General features: G+C 32.9%; 1 protein-coding gene and 1 long non-coding RNA gene across 2 annotated transcripts; one reads left to right on the plus strand and one right to left on the minus strand.

Annotated features, from left to right (window-relative positions):
- Window positions 1–192: 192 nt before the first annotated feature.
- LOC137821820 (uncharacterized) lies at window positions 193–1,711 on the minus strand. Its single transcript, XR_011082880.1, has 2 exons — window positions 1,214–1,711; window positions 193–531 (listed from the first exon to the last, which is right to left on the minus strand). It is a non-coding gene; the product is annotated as an uncharacterized lncRNA (long non-coding RNA).
- Window positions 1,712–4,856: 3,145 nt separating this feature from the next.
- Window positions 4,857–10,028, plus strand: LOC137820932 (periodic tryptophan protein 2). The gene is made up of 7 exons (XM_068625274.1): window positions 4,857–6,215; window positions 6,368–6,619; window positions 6,705–6,797; window positions 7,089–7,460; window positions 8,230–8,574; window positions 9,089–9,316; window positions 9,416–10,028. Exons 1-7 carry the CDS (start codon window positions 5,016–5,018, stop codon window positions 9,584–9,586), a joined length of 2,661 nt encoding a protein of 886 aa, XP_068481375.1. The 5' UTR covers window positions 4,857–5,015; the 3' UTR covers window positions 9,587–10,028.
- Window positions 10,029–14,282: the final 4,254 nt, after the last annotated feature.

Raw genomic sequence — 14,282 nt, forward strand, 5'->3', positions numbered from 1 at the left:
AAAGGCACACAACAATCCTTTGTCCATCGGGTCATAGCTTGTCCCAACAAATCCAGCTAAATCTGAAAACTTTACTGCAGTTAGTATCCCAAGATGAGAAGCACCCATCTAATTCATTTTTCGGCCATGAGACATCAATTTTAACTCCCCTCGATCCTAATTTAACCAACCAAAATCATATAAAATATACAATTTAATCAACCAAAAATCATATAAAATTAACAATGAACAAATATCATATTACAACATATTTACTTATCACACCATTCCATAAATGTATGGCCACATGGTCTTCATAACCTATCAATAGTGTCCCATCCAGTGGACTTCCGGGATAACCTTCACCTTCTACTTGAGGTGCGCCTTCATCCTCCACCTCCATTTGGGGTTCGACTTCTTTAGGTTCAACATGTTCTGCATCTTCATGTTCAACATGTTCTTCATCTTCATTAACATGTCTTCTTCTTCTAACAGAGACTGTGGGACGTAGACGATCACCTTGTGAACCTCCTCCCCTAGTCTTCACCATTTCTATTCAATTACACCATTCAAGTTAAATCAAATTACAAACAATGCACAGTACGAATTCAGAAATATGAAAACCTACTACGGATCCACCAATCTGGAATGTTATTCATCTAACATTATAGTTATAAATTTAACAACAAATAAAGTGTGAAACTAAATTTTACTATTTTATAAAGTACATCATTTATTTAAAAATAAATAAAAACTTCATTTCAACAATCAAAATTAAAGAAACTAATCACTTATTTAAAAAAAATGTATTATCTTGATTGAAATTCTTGCAAGTTTGGTTATAAATAATGAATGAGTGCATACTAATCCAACCCTAAAACTCCTCTAGTTCGACCCAATACAAATTATAGAATAGATTATGATTTACTAATTTGAGCCAATACAAATACACAGTAACAACAACAACAATTAATATTCCAGAAACAAAAATCCATAATATTACCTAAAACAACAATCTGAAATATTACCAGAACCACCAATCCAGGATTTTATCGAAAGCATCAATTCGAAATTTCTGCGGATTTCATAATCTAAAATGTGAAAAAACATATACGGATTCTCTATTCCGTAAAACTATCAGATTTCATTGTCTGGAATGATATAAATGAAGTGCGGAAATGAAAATTTGAAGAAAAACAAAAGTACAAATCCAAAAACAAAAAATTTTACTTACCTTTAAGCACCAAGTTGCTAAGACCACCCTAAACCACCAGAGATGTGTGAGATTGAAAGGCACCGAAATGGAGTTCTGCAGTTTTGCAGTTGCAGCTGCACAATGTGTGGGAAGAAGAAAATAATAGTGAGAGTTTTAGGGTTTTTAGGAATAGATTCCGTTAGGGACATTTTAGGGTTTTTAAAAATAATAAGGATAATTTAGTCTTTTCATAATATTATGGGGTGCAGGAAGAAACTGTCATCAAATAATTATCCTTTTTGTCATTAAGGGTCAAATACAAAAGTCACTTTGGTCTATTGATTTTTTTAAAAATCACATTCGTCATACTTTTTTAAAAAAAGTATGTAATTTGGTCATTCTATTAAATCAACGTAAACAACATTAAGTGATGATGTGACACATAGAGGGATTGCACGTGTAATTCCAACATCCTTCTCTTCCCTCCATCCATTCTCCCTCATGAGCCTCATCTTCACCCTCACCCAATTGCATCGCTACAACTGCCACCACATTCTCCTTTATGCGCCTTCACCCTCTCCCGTTTCTTCTGTTGCATCAGTGCTTCCACATGACCTCCTGCTACTCTCCTTTGCTTTGCTTTCAGAAACAATCAAAATACATTGAATATCATTCTAAACCATAAAAAAAAAAAAAAACTAAACTTCATTGATTAAACCTTATGCTTTATCAACAAAATCCATAGGATTTATCAAATTAAAAAAAAATCTTATATCCAATCATAATAAAGTTGAAGAACCCTATTCCCCCTCATTCTCCTCACGTTATCAAATAAAAGAGAAAAGAGTGAAAAATACAATAAAATAAAGCCATAAAATATCCAATTTAATAAATAATGATCAATAATAATAATTTCACAAAAACTAAACATCAAAAAACCCAATAAAAAAACTAAAATACAACCCTCTTTTTTAACAAAATTTAATTTTTCCCATTGAAAATAAATATCCTCCAAAAATATTATGCAGAACACATAAATTTGAAGCCCTAAAATACAAAATTCTCAAAACGAAAAAAAAAAGGATTTTCCACCTTTTTTTCTTTTAAAAAAATAAAAAGTATTATAAAGAATTGTTTGCATATCAAAGGAGATGCAAGGAAGTAGACACAATTAGTGTTCCTCTTCGAGGCCTCATTTTGCGAAGAGAGTGAGTTATTGAAGTTGAATCTGAAGTTGTGGTTGTGGGGTAACCACAATTTTCGTTGAAGTTGAAGACCCCAACCCAAACAAATGAAAAAAGAAACGAAGAGTAAGGAAAGGCAGTTTCTTCCTGCACCCCTACATTTTTCTTCCTGCACCCCCACAATGTTATTCAAAGACCAAATTGTCCCTATTATTCTTTAAAAACCCTAAAATGCACTTGAACTATATTTACATTTTGCATTATGGATTATGGAATCCAGAAAATTTTCGGATTTGCACTTCCAGTAAAATATCGAATCCATCAATCCGTAATTCAAAATATGCATCATTCAAAAAAAGCATTCTGGATCCACTAATCCGTAACAGAAATATGCATTCTGGATTCAAAAATCCGTAATTTAAAAAAAAAGCATTTTGAATCCTTGAATCCGTAATAGAATTAGACTTCCGGATTCAGCAATCTGGAAATCAATAATTTATGCAAAAATTGCTTCAGGAACACTCCCTCATCCGGAAAAAAAAATATTCAGTTCCAGATTCATGAATCCGTAGCACACTCTCAGATTCCTATTTTCGGTAACCACGGTGTCCTTTTTCAAATAAAATATTAAGGTCAATTTCAGGATTTAGAAAATTGTGGGGGTGCAGGAAGAAAAATGTAGGGGTGCAGGAAGAAGAAGCCGTAAGGAAAAGATCAAATCATAGACAAAAGGCAGGAGAAGTTGATGGATGCAAATCTCAATATGAGAAGAGATAATTAGTAGAGGGTAGTTTCTTCCTTCACCCCCACAATTTTGTAAATTCCAAAACTGACCCCACAATTTTGGGATTTGGGAGTGTATTATGGATTCATCAATCCGGAAGTGAATCATGTTGCATTCCAGATGAGGGGGTGTTCCGGAAGCAAAATTTGCATAAATAATTGATTTTTGGATTGCTGAATCTGGAAGCCTAATTTCTATTATGGATTGGTGGATCCGGAATGATTTTTTTCAATTATGGATTTCTAAATCCGGAATGCATATTTTGAATTATGGATTGGTGGATTTAGAATGGTTTTTTCAATTATGGATGTTTTGCATTTTTTTATTTTGGATTAACACTATCATTCATGTACTACCGGAAGCATCAATCCGAGAGATTACCGGATGCACCAATCCAAAAATTTACAGGAAGCGTCAATCCAAAAATTTACTGAATTTCATAATCCGGAATACAAAAAAAAAATGTACAGTTTATATAGGGACAATTTTGTCTTTGCGCAACTTTTTGGGGATGCAGGAAGAAAAATGTAGGGGTGCAGGAAGAAACTGCCTCTATAGAGAGAGTTGTCAAAGAAATTGAGATCAGAGCTTAGAGAGAGCAAGAGTGGGTTCAAGTAAGTGAATGTGATGGGCTTATACGAAGCATAAAGAAGAGGGTAAGGGTGAGCCTAGTCTGGTTCCAACTTTTGTATTCAGGCAAATGCTTCCTACACCCAATCATTTTTAACCTCCACCCAACATATTTTTTAAATTTCTAAAAATGTCCTTTATTTTGGAAATTAAAATCCTGAATTGAAGATAATATATTGCGGAAAAATAAATCCAGAAGTAGTTATTGAGTTTTGGAAATAAAAATCCGAAAACAATAATTAAAATTCTATTTCAGATAAAAAAATTTGAGATTGAAAATAATACATTTCCAAAAAAAAAATTTAAAAGAGAAATTATTGTGTTCTGAAAATAAAAATTCGAAAAAAAATAAAAAGTCCATTCTAGATAAAAAAAAATCCGTTATATAAAAATTCATAAAAAAAAAATCCGGAACATTTCGAAAAAGGGAATCAGAATGTATTTTTATATGCACCTATTTTTTTTAGGACATTTTTGTGTTTTTCACTGGAATTGGTGCAGTGATATGGTTCAGGAAGCAATTGCCTTGTTTTTATTTTAGAATTACTCAATGTGTATGTTATAGAATTTTTGGTTCAATGAGTTGTCAATCACAAATAGGAAAAAAATTATATATTTAAAAAAAATTATGATGAAATAGATTTTTTCTAAAACTAGTAGACCAAATAACTTTTCACCCTTAATGTAGTTAGCAAAAAATAATTAAATCTTAAATTACTGTTCTTAAGACTAAAATTTCAACAAAATTATTTAGACTAAGATCTTATATAAGATTCACGTTTTTATCCTATGGCATGCTTCAATAAAAAATTATTTTAAGACCCAAGACTTTTAAATTAAAAACATTCTTAAAGATGAAATGAGTTAAATAAAATATTCCCAAAATTAAGTGAAGAAAATATAAAAACAATAAAATAATATTATATTAAAAAGAAAATAAAAATGGAAAAATGTAATTTACCTCTCCGTTTATAGTATTTTTTTATCTGGTTGAAAAAAGGGACTACTGTAATTTATTTTTAATTTAAATTAATAACACGGGTAAAACAAGTTATCTAATTATAAACCAGTTTTTTTAATCCTTAAACGCTGCCGTATGGTGTTGGGCTTCAACACGGACAACCCCTAAAACCCTAAACTCATAAACCTCCATTCCCGCCACACACCACCGTGAACTCTCGCAGTTCATGCAAGCAACGCACCCGTTCTACTCTCTCACCACTACCACCACTGAAACAAAGCGATGAACTTCAGGTTCCATAATCTCTTGGGAGCACCCTACAGAGGGGGCAACGCGGTAATTTCAAACAACACCCTGCTGCTCTCCCCCGTCGGTAACCGCGTCGCCGTCACCGACCTTCTCAAGTCCGAAACCTCCACCCTCCCAATCCAGTCCTCCTCCAACGTCGCCCGCATCGCCGTCTCCCCCGACGGCACCTTCCTCCTCGCCATCGACGACCGCAACCGTTGCCTCTTCATCAACCTACGCCGCCGTGCCCTCCTCCATCGCATCTCCTTCAAGGACCGCGTCGCTGCCGTCGAGTTCAGCCCCGACGGCGCTCTTATCGCCGTTGCCACCGGCAAGCTTGTCCAGATCTGGCGTTCCCCGGCCTTCCGCCGCGAGTACTTCCCCTTCGAACTCGTGCGCACCTTCGCTGAGTTCGACTCAAAAGTAACCACCCTCGATTGGAGCCCCGACTCGAAGTACCTCATCGTTGGGTCCAAGGATTTAACCGCGAGAATCTTGTGCTTGAAGAAATTGAATAGCGGGGGTAAGAAAAAGCCTTTTATGCTCCTAGGACATAGGGATTCGGTTGTAGGTTCGTTCTTTGGTGTCAATTCGAAAACTAATAGGGTTTGTAAGGCTTATACGGTTACTAGGGATTGTTATTTGTTTAGCTGGGGTTTTACTTCTGATGGTGGTGGTGAGGCTGGGGTTTCGGACCCGCCCTCGCCAGGGACTCCGGAGAGGGACGTGGAAGGGAATTTGGAGGTTATTGAAAGTGATGGTGTGAAGAAGAGGAAGAAAATTGATGTTCAGGATGGTGATGAGGGTTACCTGAGTTGGGGCAAGTGGGAGTTATTGAGGAAGGATGGGTTTATGCAGGGATGGGCGAAGGTGACGGCATGTGATTATCATAGGGGGCTAGACATGGTGGTTGTTGGATTTTCTAATGGTGTGTTTGGGTTGTATCAGATGCCAGATTTTGTGTGCATTCATTTGTTGTCTATTTCGAGGGAGAAGATTACCACTGCTGTGTTTAATGAACTTGGGAATTGGTTGACATTTGGCTGTGCCAAATTGGGGCAGCTGCTGGTGTGGGAGTGGCGGTCTGAGAGCTACATTTTGAAGCAGCAGGGTCATTACTTTGATGTGAACTGTGTTGCGTATTCGGCAGATTCGCAGCTTCTTGCCACTGGAGCAGATGATAATAAAGTGAAGGTGATTGAATTTGACTTTTGTTTGGGGTTTTGAAATTTGATCCAGAAATTACTGATTGCTTTGTGTTGTGCCTTTTTAATATGTTTTGCGCTGGTTTTTAAATTGAATGTTTGAATTAAACTGAAGTGAAAGCTCTGTTGTTATGTTTACAGGTGTGGACTCTTTCGTCGGGATTTTGCTTTGTTACATTTTCGGAGCACACTAATGCTGTTACGGCTTTACATTTTATGGCAAGTAACAATTGCCTTCTTAGTGCATCTCTTGATGGGACCATTCGTGCATGGGATTTATTACGCTACCGGAATTTTAGGACATTTACAACTCCTTCTTCAAGACAGTTTGTTTCCTTGACAGCTGATCAAAGTGGTGAAGTGATATGTGCTGGCACTTCAGATTCCTTTGAGGTATAGTTTTCCACAAATTAGGTTGATTTTAACTGTATCATTATTATTTTACCATTCACCCTTTTCTCAATGATATGTGTAACAGATTTTTGTTTGGTCAATGAGAACTGGCCGCTTGTTGGATGTGCTCAGTGGTCATGAAGCTCCTGTTCATGGGCTGGTCTTTTCTTCTACAAATGTTAGTTTTTTCTTCTGCTGATATTTTCTTGCATAAGTTAATTTCGTAAGCAGTATTTTTAGCTGGTTCCAATTCTCCTCTTTTGTAGAACTTTATGTGAAACCATGTTTCATGTTTTCAGTTTATAAAATAATATTATCTTCTAAGTTTGTAGCGCATCATCAAATATCAATAATATTATTGTCTCGAGATATATGATGAAGGGAAGTACTAAAGTTTGTATTTTGGTCAATGTTTTTTACATCTATTATAACAAAAAACCTTAGCATCATCTCTTTTCACTTTGTGCAGGCTGTCTTGGCTTCATCATCATATGATAAAACTGTTCGGTTGTGGGATGTCTTTGATGGAAAAGGAGCAGTTGAAACATTTCCTCACACACATGATATTCTTACAGTTGTTTATCGTCCAGATGGAAGGCAGTTAGCATGCAGCACATTAGATGGGCAAATTCATTTTTGGGACCCAATAGATGGTTTGTTGATGTACACCATAGAAGGTTCTAGAGATATTGCTGGTGGGCGTCTTATGACTGACCGTAGGTCAGCTGCTAAGTCAACTTCTGGGAAGTTCTTTACAACCTTGTGTTATTCAGCTGATGGAAGCTACATATTAGCTGGGGGACGTAGCAGATACATCTGCATGTATGATGTTGCAGATCAGGTTGGTCTACATGCACTTTGGTTGATTTTCACATATGTAAAAGTCACCGCATCGCATTGATTCTAGAAATTTTATCCTCTAGAAAAGCTTCTATATTGATTCAAAGTGCATGTTAAGTTTTATTTTCACTTGTAACCTAGTTTTCATAAGGGCATTTCTATTATCGAACCACTTTGTTTACACTAGGGGTCAATCCTAGGATTACGTCTTTCCAGGATCCAATCATCAATAAAATCTGTAAGTGCCAGTATAATTGGAAATGTGCTTATTCCATAGATCAATCTTGTCCAGTATTCTCTCCATTTTCTCATTTTTTTCATATCCTGAATGATGAGGAACTTCATTTGGTCACTTATAAAGTGTCCCTTTCATGGGTACCTTACCTCATAATAATCTTTTACCGAACTCCCCCATTATTAATTTATTTTATACCTGGGTTGCTCAAAAGGAAAATCAGTTACTCTTGAAGAGGCAGAAACCATTTAAGGTTGATAAAAGTTTTTTGTTTCTATTCTCTGAAATCTATTTTCACTTCGAAGATGTTATGTTGCATGTTAATGCATCTGATGGTTAAAAATTGTTACTCTTGAAATCTTCTCTCATATATGCCATAGTGGTCTTATTGTTTGCATCCCTTGCCTATGTGTGCATTGTAGATATAAATTACTGTGTTCTCAAAGTGGACGCGTACTTAAAATGGACTATTTCTATCTACTTGTTTAAATATTGTAGTACAGTTCTGTTTGTTAATTGGGATCTCTTTGTTCAGGTTTTACTTCGACGTTTCCAGATAACCCACAATCTCTCGTTAGATGGAGTGCTTGACATTTTAAACTCAAAAAATATGACAGATGCTGGCCCTCTAGATTTGATTGATGATGACAACAGTGACATTGAAGAAGGCGTTGAGAAACAAACACGAGGGAAACTAGGATTTAACTTACCAGGATCTATGCCTAACCGTGGAAGGCCTATTGTTCAGACAAAGTGCCTGAGAATTGCACCTACAGGGCGTAGTTTTGTTGCAGCAACAACTGAGGGAGTTTTGGTTTATTCTGTTGATGAATCTTTCATATTTGATCCCACTGACCTCGACATAAATGTTACACCAGAGGTAATTTAACTTTTTTAAAGAACTATCACTGTTTACTTCAAAGAATATAAGATTATTCCAGAAACTATTTTCTGTAGTAAGAAATGAGATAGAGAACACCTACTCTGATAACTTCTTGACATCCAATAATTTGTGTTTTGAGTTCTTAAGATGGTAGTTGACATACTTGTAAGAAGAGGATGCAATTTTCTAATTGATAATTTGGATTTTTTTCACATTGTTTTTTATTCATGACAGTCAACATAAAACAAGCAGAGTATAATTTCGTTTTTCAGCAATTCATTAAAAATTGTAAAATTTCTGCATCAGATATAAATGAAGATGACAGAGTCTTAAATCCGTTTTTCCATTTCAATCATGAAAAACAAGGAATCAAAATCAACATTGTGCTGCTTGAAAATGCAGCATATATAATTTTAATAGCACTCCATCTAGCTGTATATTACGTTCTCCCTTCACTGCACTGTTTCCTGTTTTGATGTCGTTAATAACTTGAGCTGGCAATTCGGAACAGGCTGTTGAAGAAGCTCTTCGTGAAAATCAACCAAGTAAAGCCTTGATCCTTAGCCTTCGCTTGAATGAGGATTCTTTCATTAAAAAATGTATATTTGCGGTTAGTCCGGCAGATATTCCAGCTGTTGCGACATCAATCCCTTACAAATATATCCAACGATTAGTGGAGGCACTTGCAGATCTTTTGGAAAACTGCCCACATTTGGAATTTATACTTAGATGGTGTCAGGTATTCTTTACTTGCTTAGATTTAGTCTTTTCATATGTTTGCTTCTCAAGGTCATGATAGTTCTATAAAATCATCTTTATCTTTGGTATGATTTGCCAGGAACTCTGCAAGGCCCATGGGAATTCTATTCAGCAGAACTCTCGCAATCTGTTACCATCATTAAAATCTTTGCAGAAAGCAATCACTAAAATTCATCAGGATCTAGCAGATACATGTTCCTCCAACGAATATATGCTAAGATATTTATGTTCTTCTGGTACCAAGAAATGAATGTTTGGATTTTGGCTGCTTTGCTCAAGAATCCCTGTCCAGATAATCTGGTACCTGATGAGCATCATTAGCAAGTAGCAACTAGCAACCTCTGAAGAATCAAACAGGATTTTGATGTAATTTCCTAATGAATTTGTCCTTGAATGAAGCTTCAATTTCTTGAAGGTGTGGCCTCCGTCAGGTGTGTCGGTCTACTTGCAATTTAACCAAGACATCTTCACATACGCACTAGAGTGGCATTTCTTTGTAATGTGGTGGGTAACTGATTGCAGAGGTTGATTAATGAAAAATGTTAGAAAATTTTGTCAGAAATTTTGCCCCGATGATAGCAACCACCTTGGGTGGTATCAAATGTGGATTTTTTTTATTGGTGTCTTGTAACATTGTTATTGGTTGTTTATAAGTGAAATTAATTGTTGGCAACGTTGTCAATTTTTACGTACCTTTGATACTTTTTTTTTGTTCCAGGAATATCTCTGATGAATGGTCAGTTTTAGAATTTAATATTCAATATTATAATTTTTCAAATCAGCCTTTTAATTTTGATTGGCATATGTCTAGAATTATAATTCTGCAAGTCTACTTTTGTATTGTTTCAGAATTTATTTATTTTGTTCTGAATCTGAATTATAATTTGAGAAATATACAAAGGCATCCAAATATTTAATTTTGGAATATACAATAAACAGGTTTCCAAAAGTTTAACTCCAGAATTATTGGGAAGTATATGTTGGAACAAAATTCCATAAAATCTTTTAGGAGAGAAAAGTAAATAAAAAGTTAGTCTATTTGGAAATTAGAATTAGTTAATGCATATTCTAATTTTATAATTCTAAACTTTTATGTATTAATTTCTGTAAAAATAAGTTTTATTTTTTGGAAAAATCATTTTTAATTTTTATGAAAAAGTTTATTCAAACAAATTTTAACTAGATAAACTGTAAAACAAAATGTAATTGCATAAAGAAAAAGTATAGCACTTTTTGTTTTAAAAATTGCGGATCTAATAAGAATATATTACCTGTTAAAGCTTATGGTTAGATCTAAAAGTATTATACTAAAATTCAACGAGCAGAATACAATAGATTAGCTTTTAATAATTAAATGAAGCTTTTATTTAAAAACATTTTTTAAGATAATAAAAATCAAAAGATGACAGATTTTTATATTAACTCATTGCAGCAATGTTCAATTTTTAACGACCACTTTTGACATCCACCATACATTCTCTTTATTTGCTTTCTTAAGAAATAACTTAAATATTCTTGAAATATAATATCTTCCAGTTTTTACACTTCTATGGATAAGATAACAAAGAAGTAAAGTGAAGATATATTTTCACTAAGAGGAATGTATGAAAATTCTATCTATCTAAAGTCAAACTCAGAAAGTTTTCTTAGAGTTTTACAAATTCAAGTACAAAGAACAAATGCTCAATAGAATCCTTATGCATTGGTTCATGTGAGGTTTGATACCGATGAGTGAATGAATGGAGAAAAAAAAAACAAAAATGCATAAGGATAATTCCTAGAAATACTACTAGACTAAATGCAATATTCTTACAAAAAGCAATAATTCTTAGTAAAAAATAAGTCTTTATTTTCTTCCCTTTCTATCTTTTGAGCATAATGTGTAGGATTTAATTTTAATTTTCCTTGTAATTTGGGGTTTAATTGTAGTTCTAGTTAGGTTTATATTCGATTTGACTAAATATTCAATCAAACTCAAGGAAACATAACATGTTTAGTTTAGTCAAAGTGGAGAAAAAAAAGTTAGGAGAACACAAAAATCAAATAACTCAAGAAGTATGAAAAGTCTGATACAAAATTGATAACAATTATGATTCTCAAGTAAAAGAGAGATATTTCTTAATCTAATTTTTGAATTTGAATTTTGAAATATATATTTTGTATTTCAATTACATTTTCAACACATGTTTAAATATATTTAGTTATTCCTTATTTTTAAATCACTTTTGAATAAATAGAAAATTAAAGAGTGTTTTAGAAATTGTCTCATTGACTCCCTTTCTTTGACAAGTGTAAAAGATTAGTATATTTTAACCATATTTTTTTGTTATATTTAAATATTTATATTTTTTTATGATGCCTTTTTAGTAAGTTTTATCTTGAATTTATTTATTTTTATTATGATTGTATGTTTTCTTTGTTATTTGTTTAGTTTTTATGAAAACAAAAGAAGATTTTCACTCAAAATGGAAATTTGAATAAATATTGTCCATTCAAGTAGCTTGAGCGATGAACTCTCACTTAAACGAGTCTTAAGACACTTAAATGTGTGATATGTTATTCTTTTTTTCTCTCTCTTTCCCTCTCCTTTGTCTCTTCAATTTCTCTTTCATAATTCATTTATTTTCAACTGTAGTAGCTGAGGAGTCCAACTACATTTCTACCCAATCAAATTTTCAAACAGAGTAAGTTCATTTTTACTCTAAAGATCTTTTATTCTCTGTTTTTTCTTATAATTTAGTCATCAATCTTAATGAAGTCAATTGAGAAGAGTAATCCTATCGACTTATTATACTATATACTGAATTTATGTTATGTTAGAATAATTTGCATTAGGCCCTTATATCTTGAAGCTTATTCACACTAAGGGGACAAAAATCTAGAGGTTGCTTGGAAAACAAGTAATTAAGATAAGGGAAGTTAACTTTAACTTTCAATAATACTCTAAGTTAGAAGATCTGAATGTGGAGTGGACGTGGTCCCAAGTTTCAATTTCTCTTGCATGGATGTTATTTGATAAAATTGTTTGATTTTATGTTGTGTGAACATGTATAAATATTAGATTTTGGTAGTTTGGAAGTTAAATATTGTTTTGATGTTGAAAAGGTTCTTGAATGTTATGAATTTTTAGATGTTATGTGATTGAATGATATGTATTATATATGAATGATGAAAATTGTATGAAATTAATGTCATACATTTGGGATAATGTATGAGTTATTGTTTGATGGTACATTAAGTATGAAAAGTTTATGCTTAACAGAGAGATCCTCTAGCTTCACTGATGATCTAAGTCATATAAACTAAGATACCAGGTGGTGAGAAGCTAATGAGGGAGTTCATACACACTGGGTATCGTTGTAGACACTCGGTATTGAATGTTTGAACTTACCATGATCCTTGATGTATGGATTAAATGTTAGTCTCTGGTATGTAGGGGCATACTTAATGAGTCTTCTGGAAGACAATGGATTCATGTGTACTGTGATTGAAATGAAATCAAAGTGCTATGAATTGAAATGAAATCCAATGTTTGTGATTGAAAATAGATGTGTGGTCTATATGAATGATGAAATTGGTATTAAAATTTTATATGACAACATTTAAAGAAATATTTATAAATGATTAGTTTAATTGGTTTTTTTGCATGAATTAAATATGTTATGGAATTTCTTTTTATTTTACCCCTTACTTTTTTGGTTGTGTTGTGAACTGCAATGACTGTATTACGTACATGAGCAAATGATCATACAGGTGTCAGAGAGTTTAGAGGGCTCTATGATGTAGTTTTGAGCTATGAAATAATATTTGTATTTCTATAAGTAGTAATCATGCATTAGGAATATTTTGAAAAACTCTAAACTTGTATAGAAACATGTAGAACTTGTATTATAATAGTTAAAAATATTTTTGGGATGTTATATGATACGCATTACATGTACACTCAAACTTATCAATCATTAAGGCTACACGTGCACTTTATCCTTATTGTCGTTGCTACTACTTGATCTTGGATACACTTTGTGAATGGATTGTGAAGAGAGAAAAAGTCAAATAAAAACTCTAATAAATTTATGGTTAAACCTCATACCAAAATATACATGGTATTTGAGTATCGAGACACACATCAAAATATTTGTGTATTATAAATTTTTAATATTTAATTTTCTTTTCATACTTGTATTAGTGTGAAATCATGAGTGGATAAACACCTTATTGTTAAAGGTTTATATAGTTATATAACTCATGCAATTAATTATTTCCTTTTCAACATTATTTAGTTATTCAATTAATTTTTTCTTTGGTTTATTCTTAATACTTGTTTGATCCCGCTAACCAAAACATTATTTTATCATTGGTTTTCTTTTTAATTATGATAAAAAGAAACATGCTTATAAGTTATTATATAGGTAAATTGTGGTACACCATATGACTAGGAATATGGACAAAAACCATCAAGTCAATTACATAGATTAAGGACTAAGGAAGAGGTTTGAGGTTATAAAATGAATTTATATTTTTTTATTGGACCTCTGTAACTATTTCTATTTTTTTATAATTGGATATTTTGTATACATTAATTTTTTATTAGCTAATTAGAAAACTTATTATATGAGCCTCGTTAGTAAATGAGTCTAGTAGTCTCAATCCCTAATATAAATAAGTTTGTGTTGATTTTTGTCATGGTTGAGACTCATTTAATGAAATTGAAGTTTTGTTTTGCCTGATAAATCTTTATGCATTATTGAATAGAACTTTTGATTAATTAAAGATAGTGATTTTTCTTCAACTTGTCAATCATTTTTGACTGTGGTGTCTTCTTCATCTTCCGATCTCCTTCTATGTTTTTTTTCTTAATGTTGGTAGAATTTTTGGAACAATTTTTTCTTCCTAATACTTAGTTAGACTTCGTCATTTTGCATTAGAGTTTAGATTCAACATTTTTG

This window comes from Phaseolus vulgaris, chromosome 9, assembly GCF_000499845.2.
Source record: "Phaseolus vulgaris cultivar G19833 chromosome 9, P. vulgaris v2.0, whole genome shotgun sequence".
Classification (NCBI taxonomy): domain Eukaryota; kingdom Viridiplantae; phylum Streptophyta; class Magnoliopsida; order Fabales; family Fabaceae; genus Phaseolus; species Phaseolus vulgaris.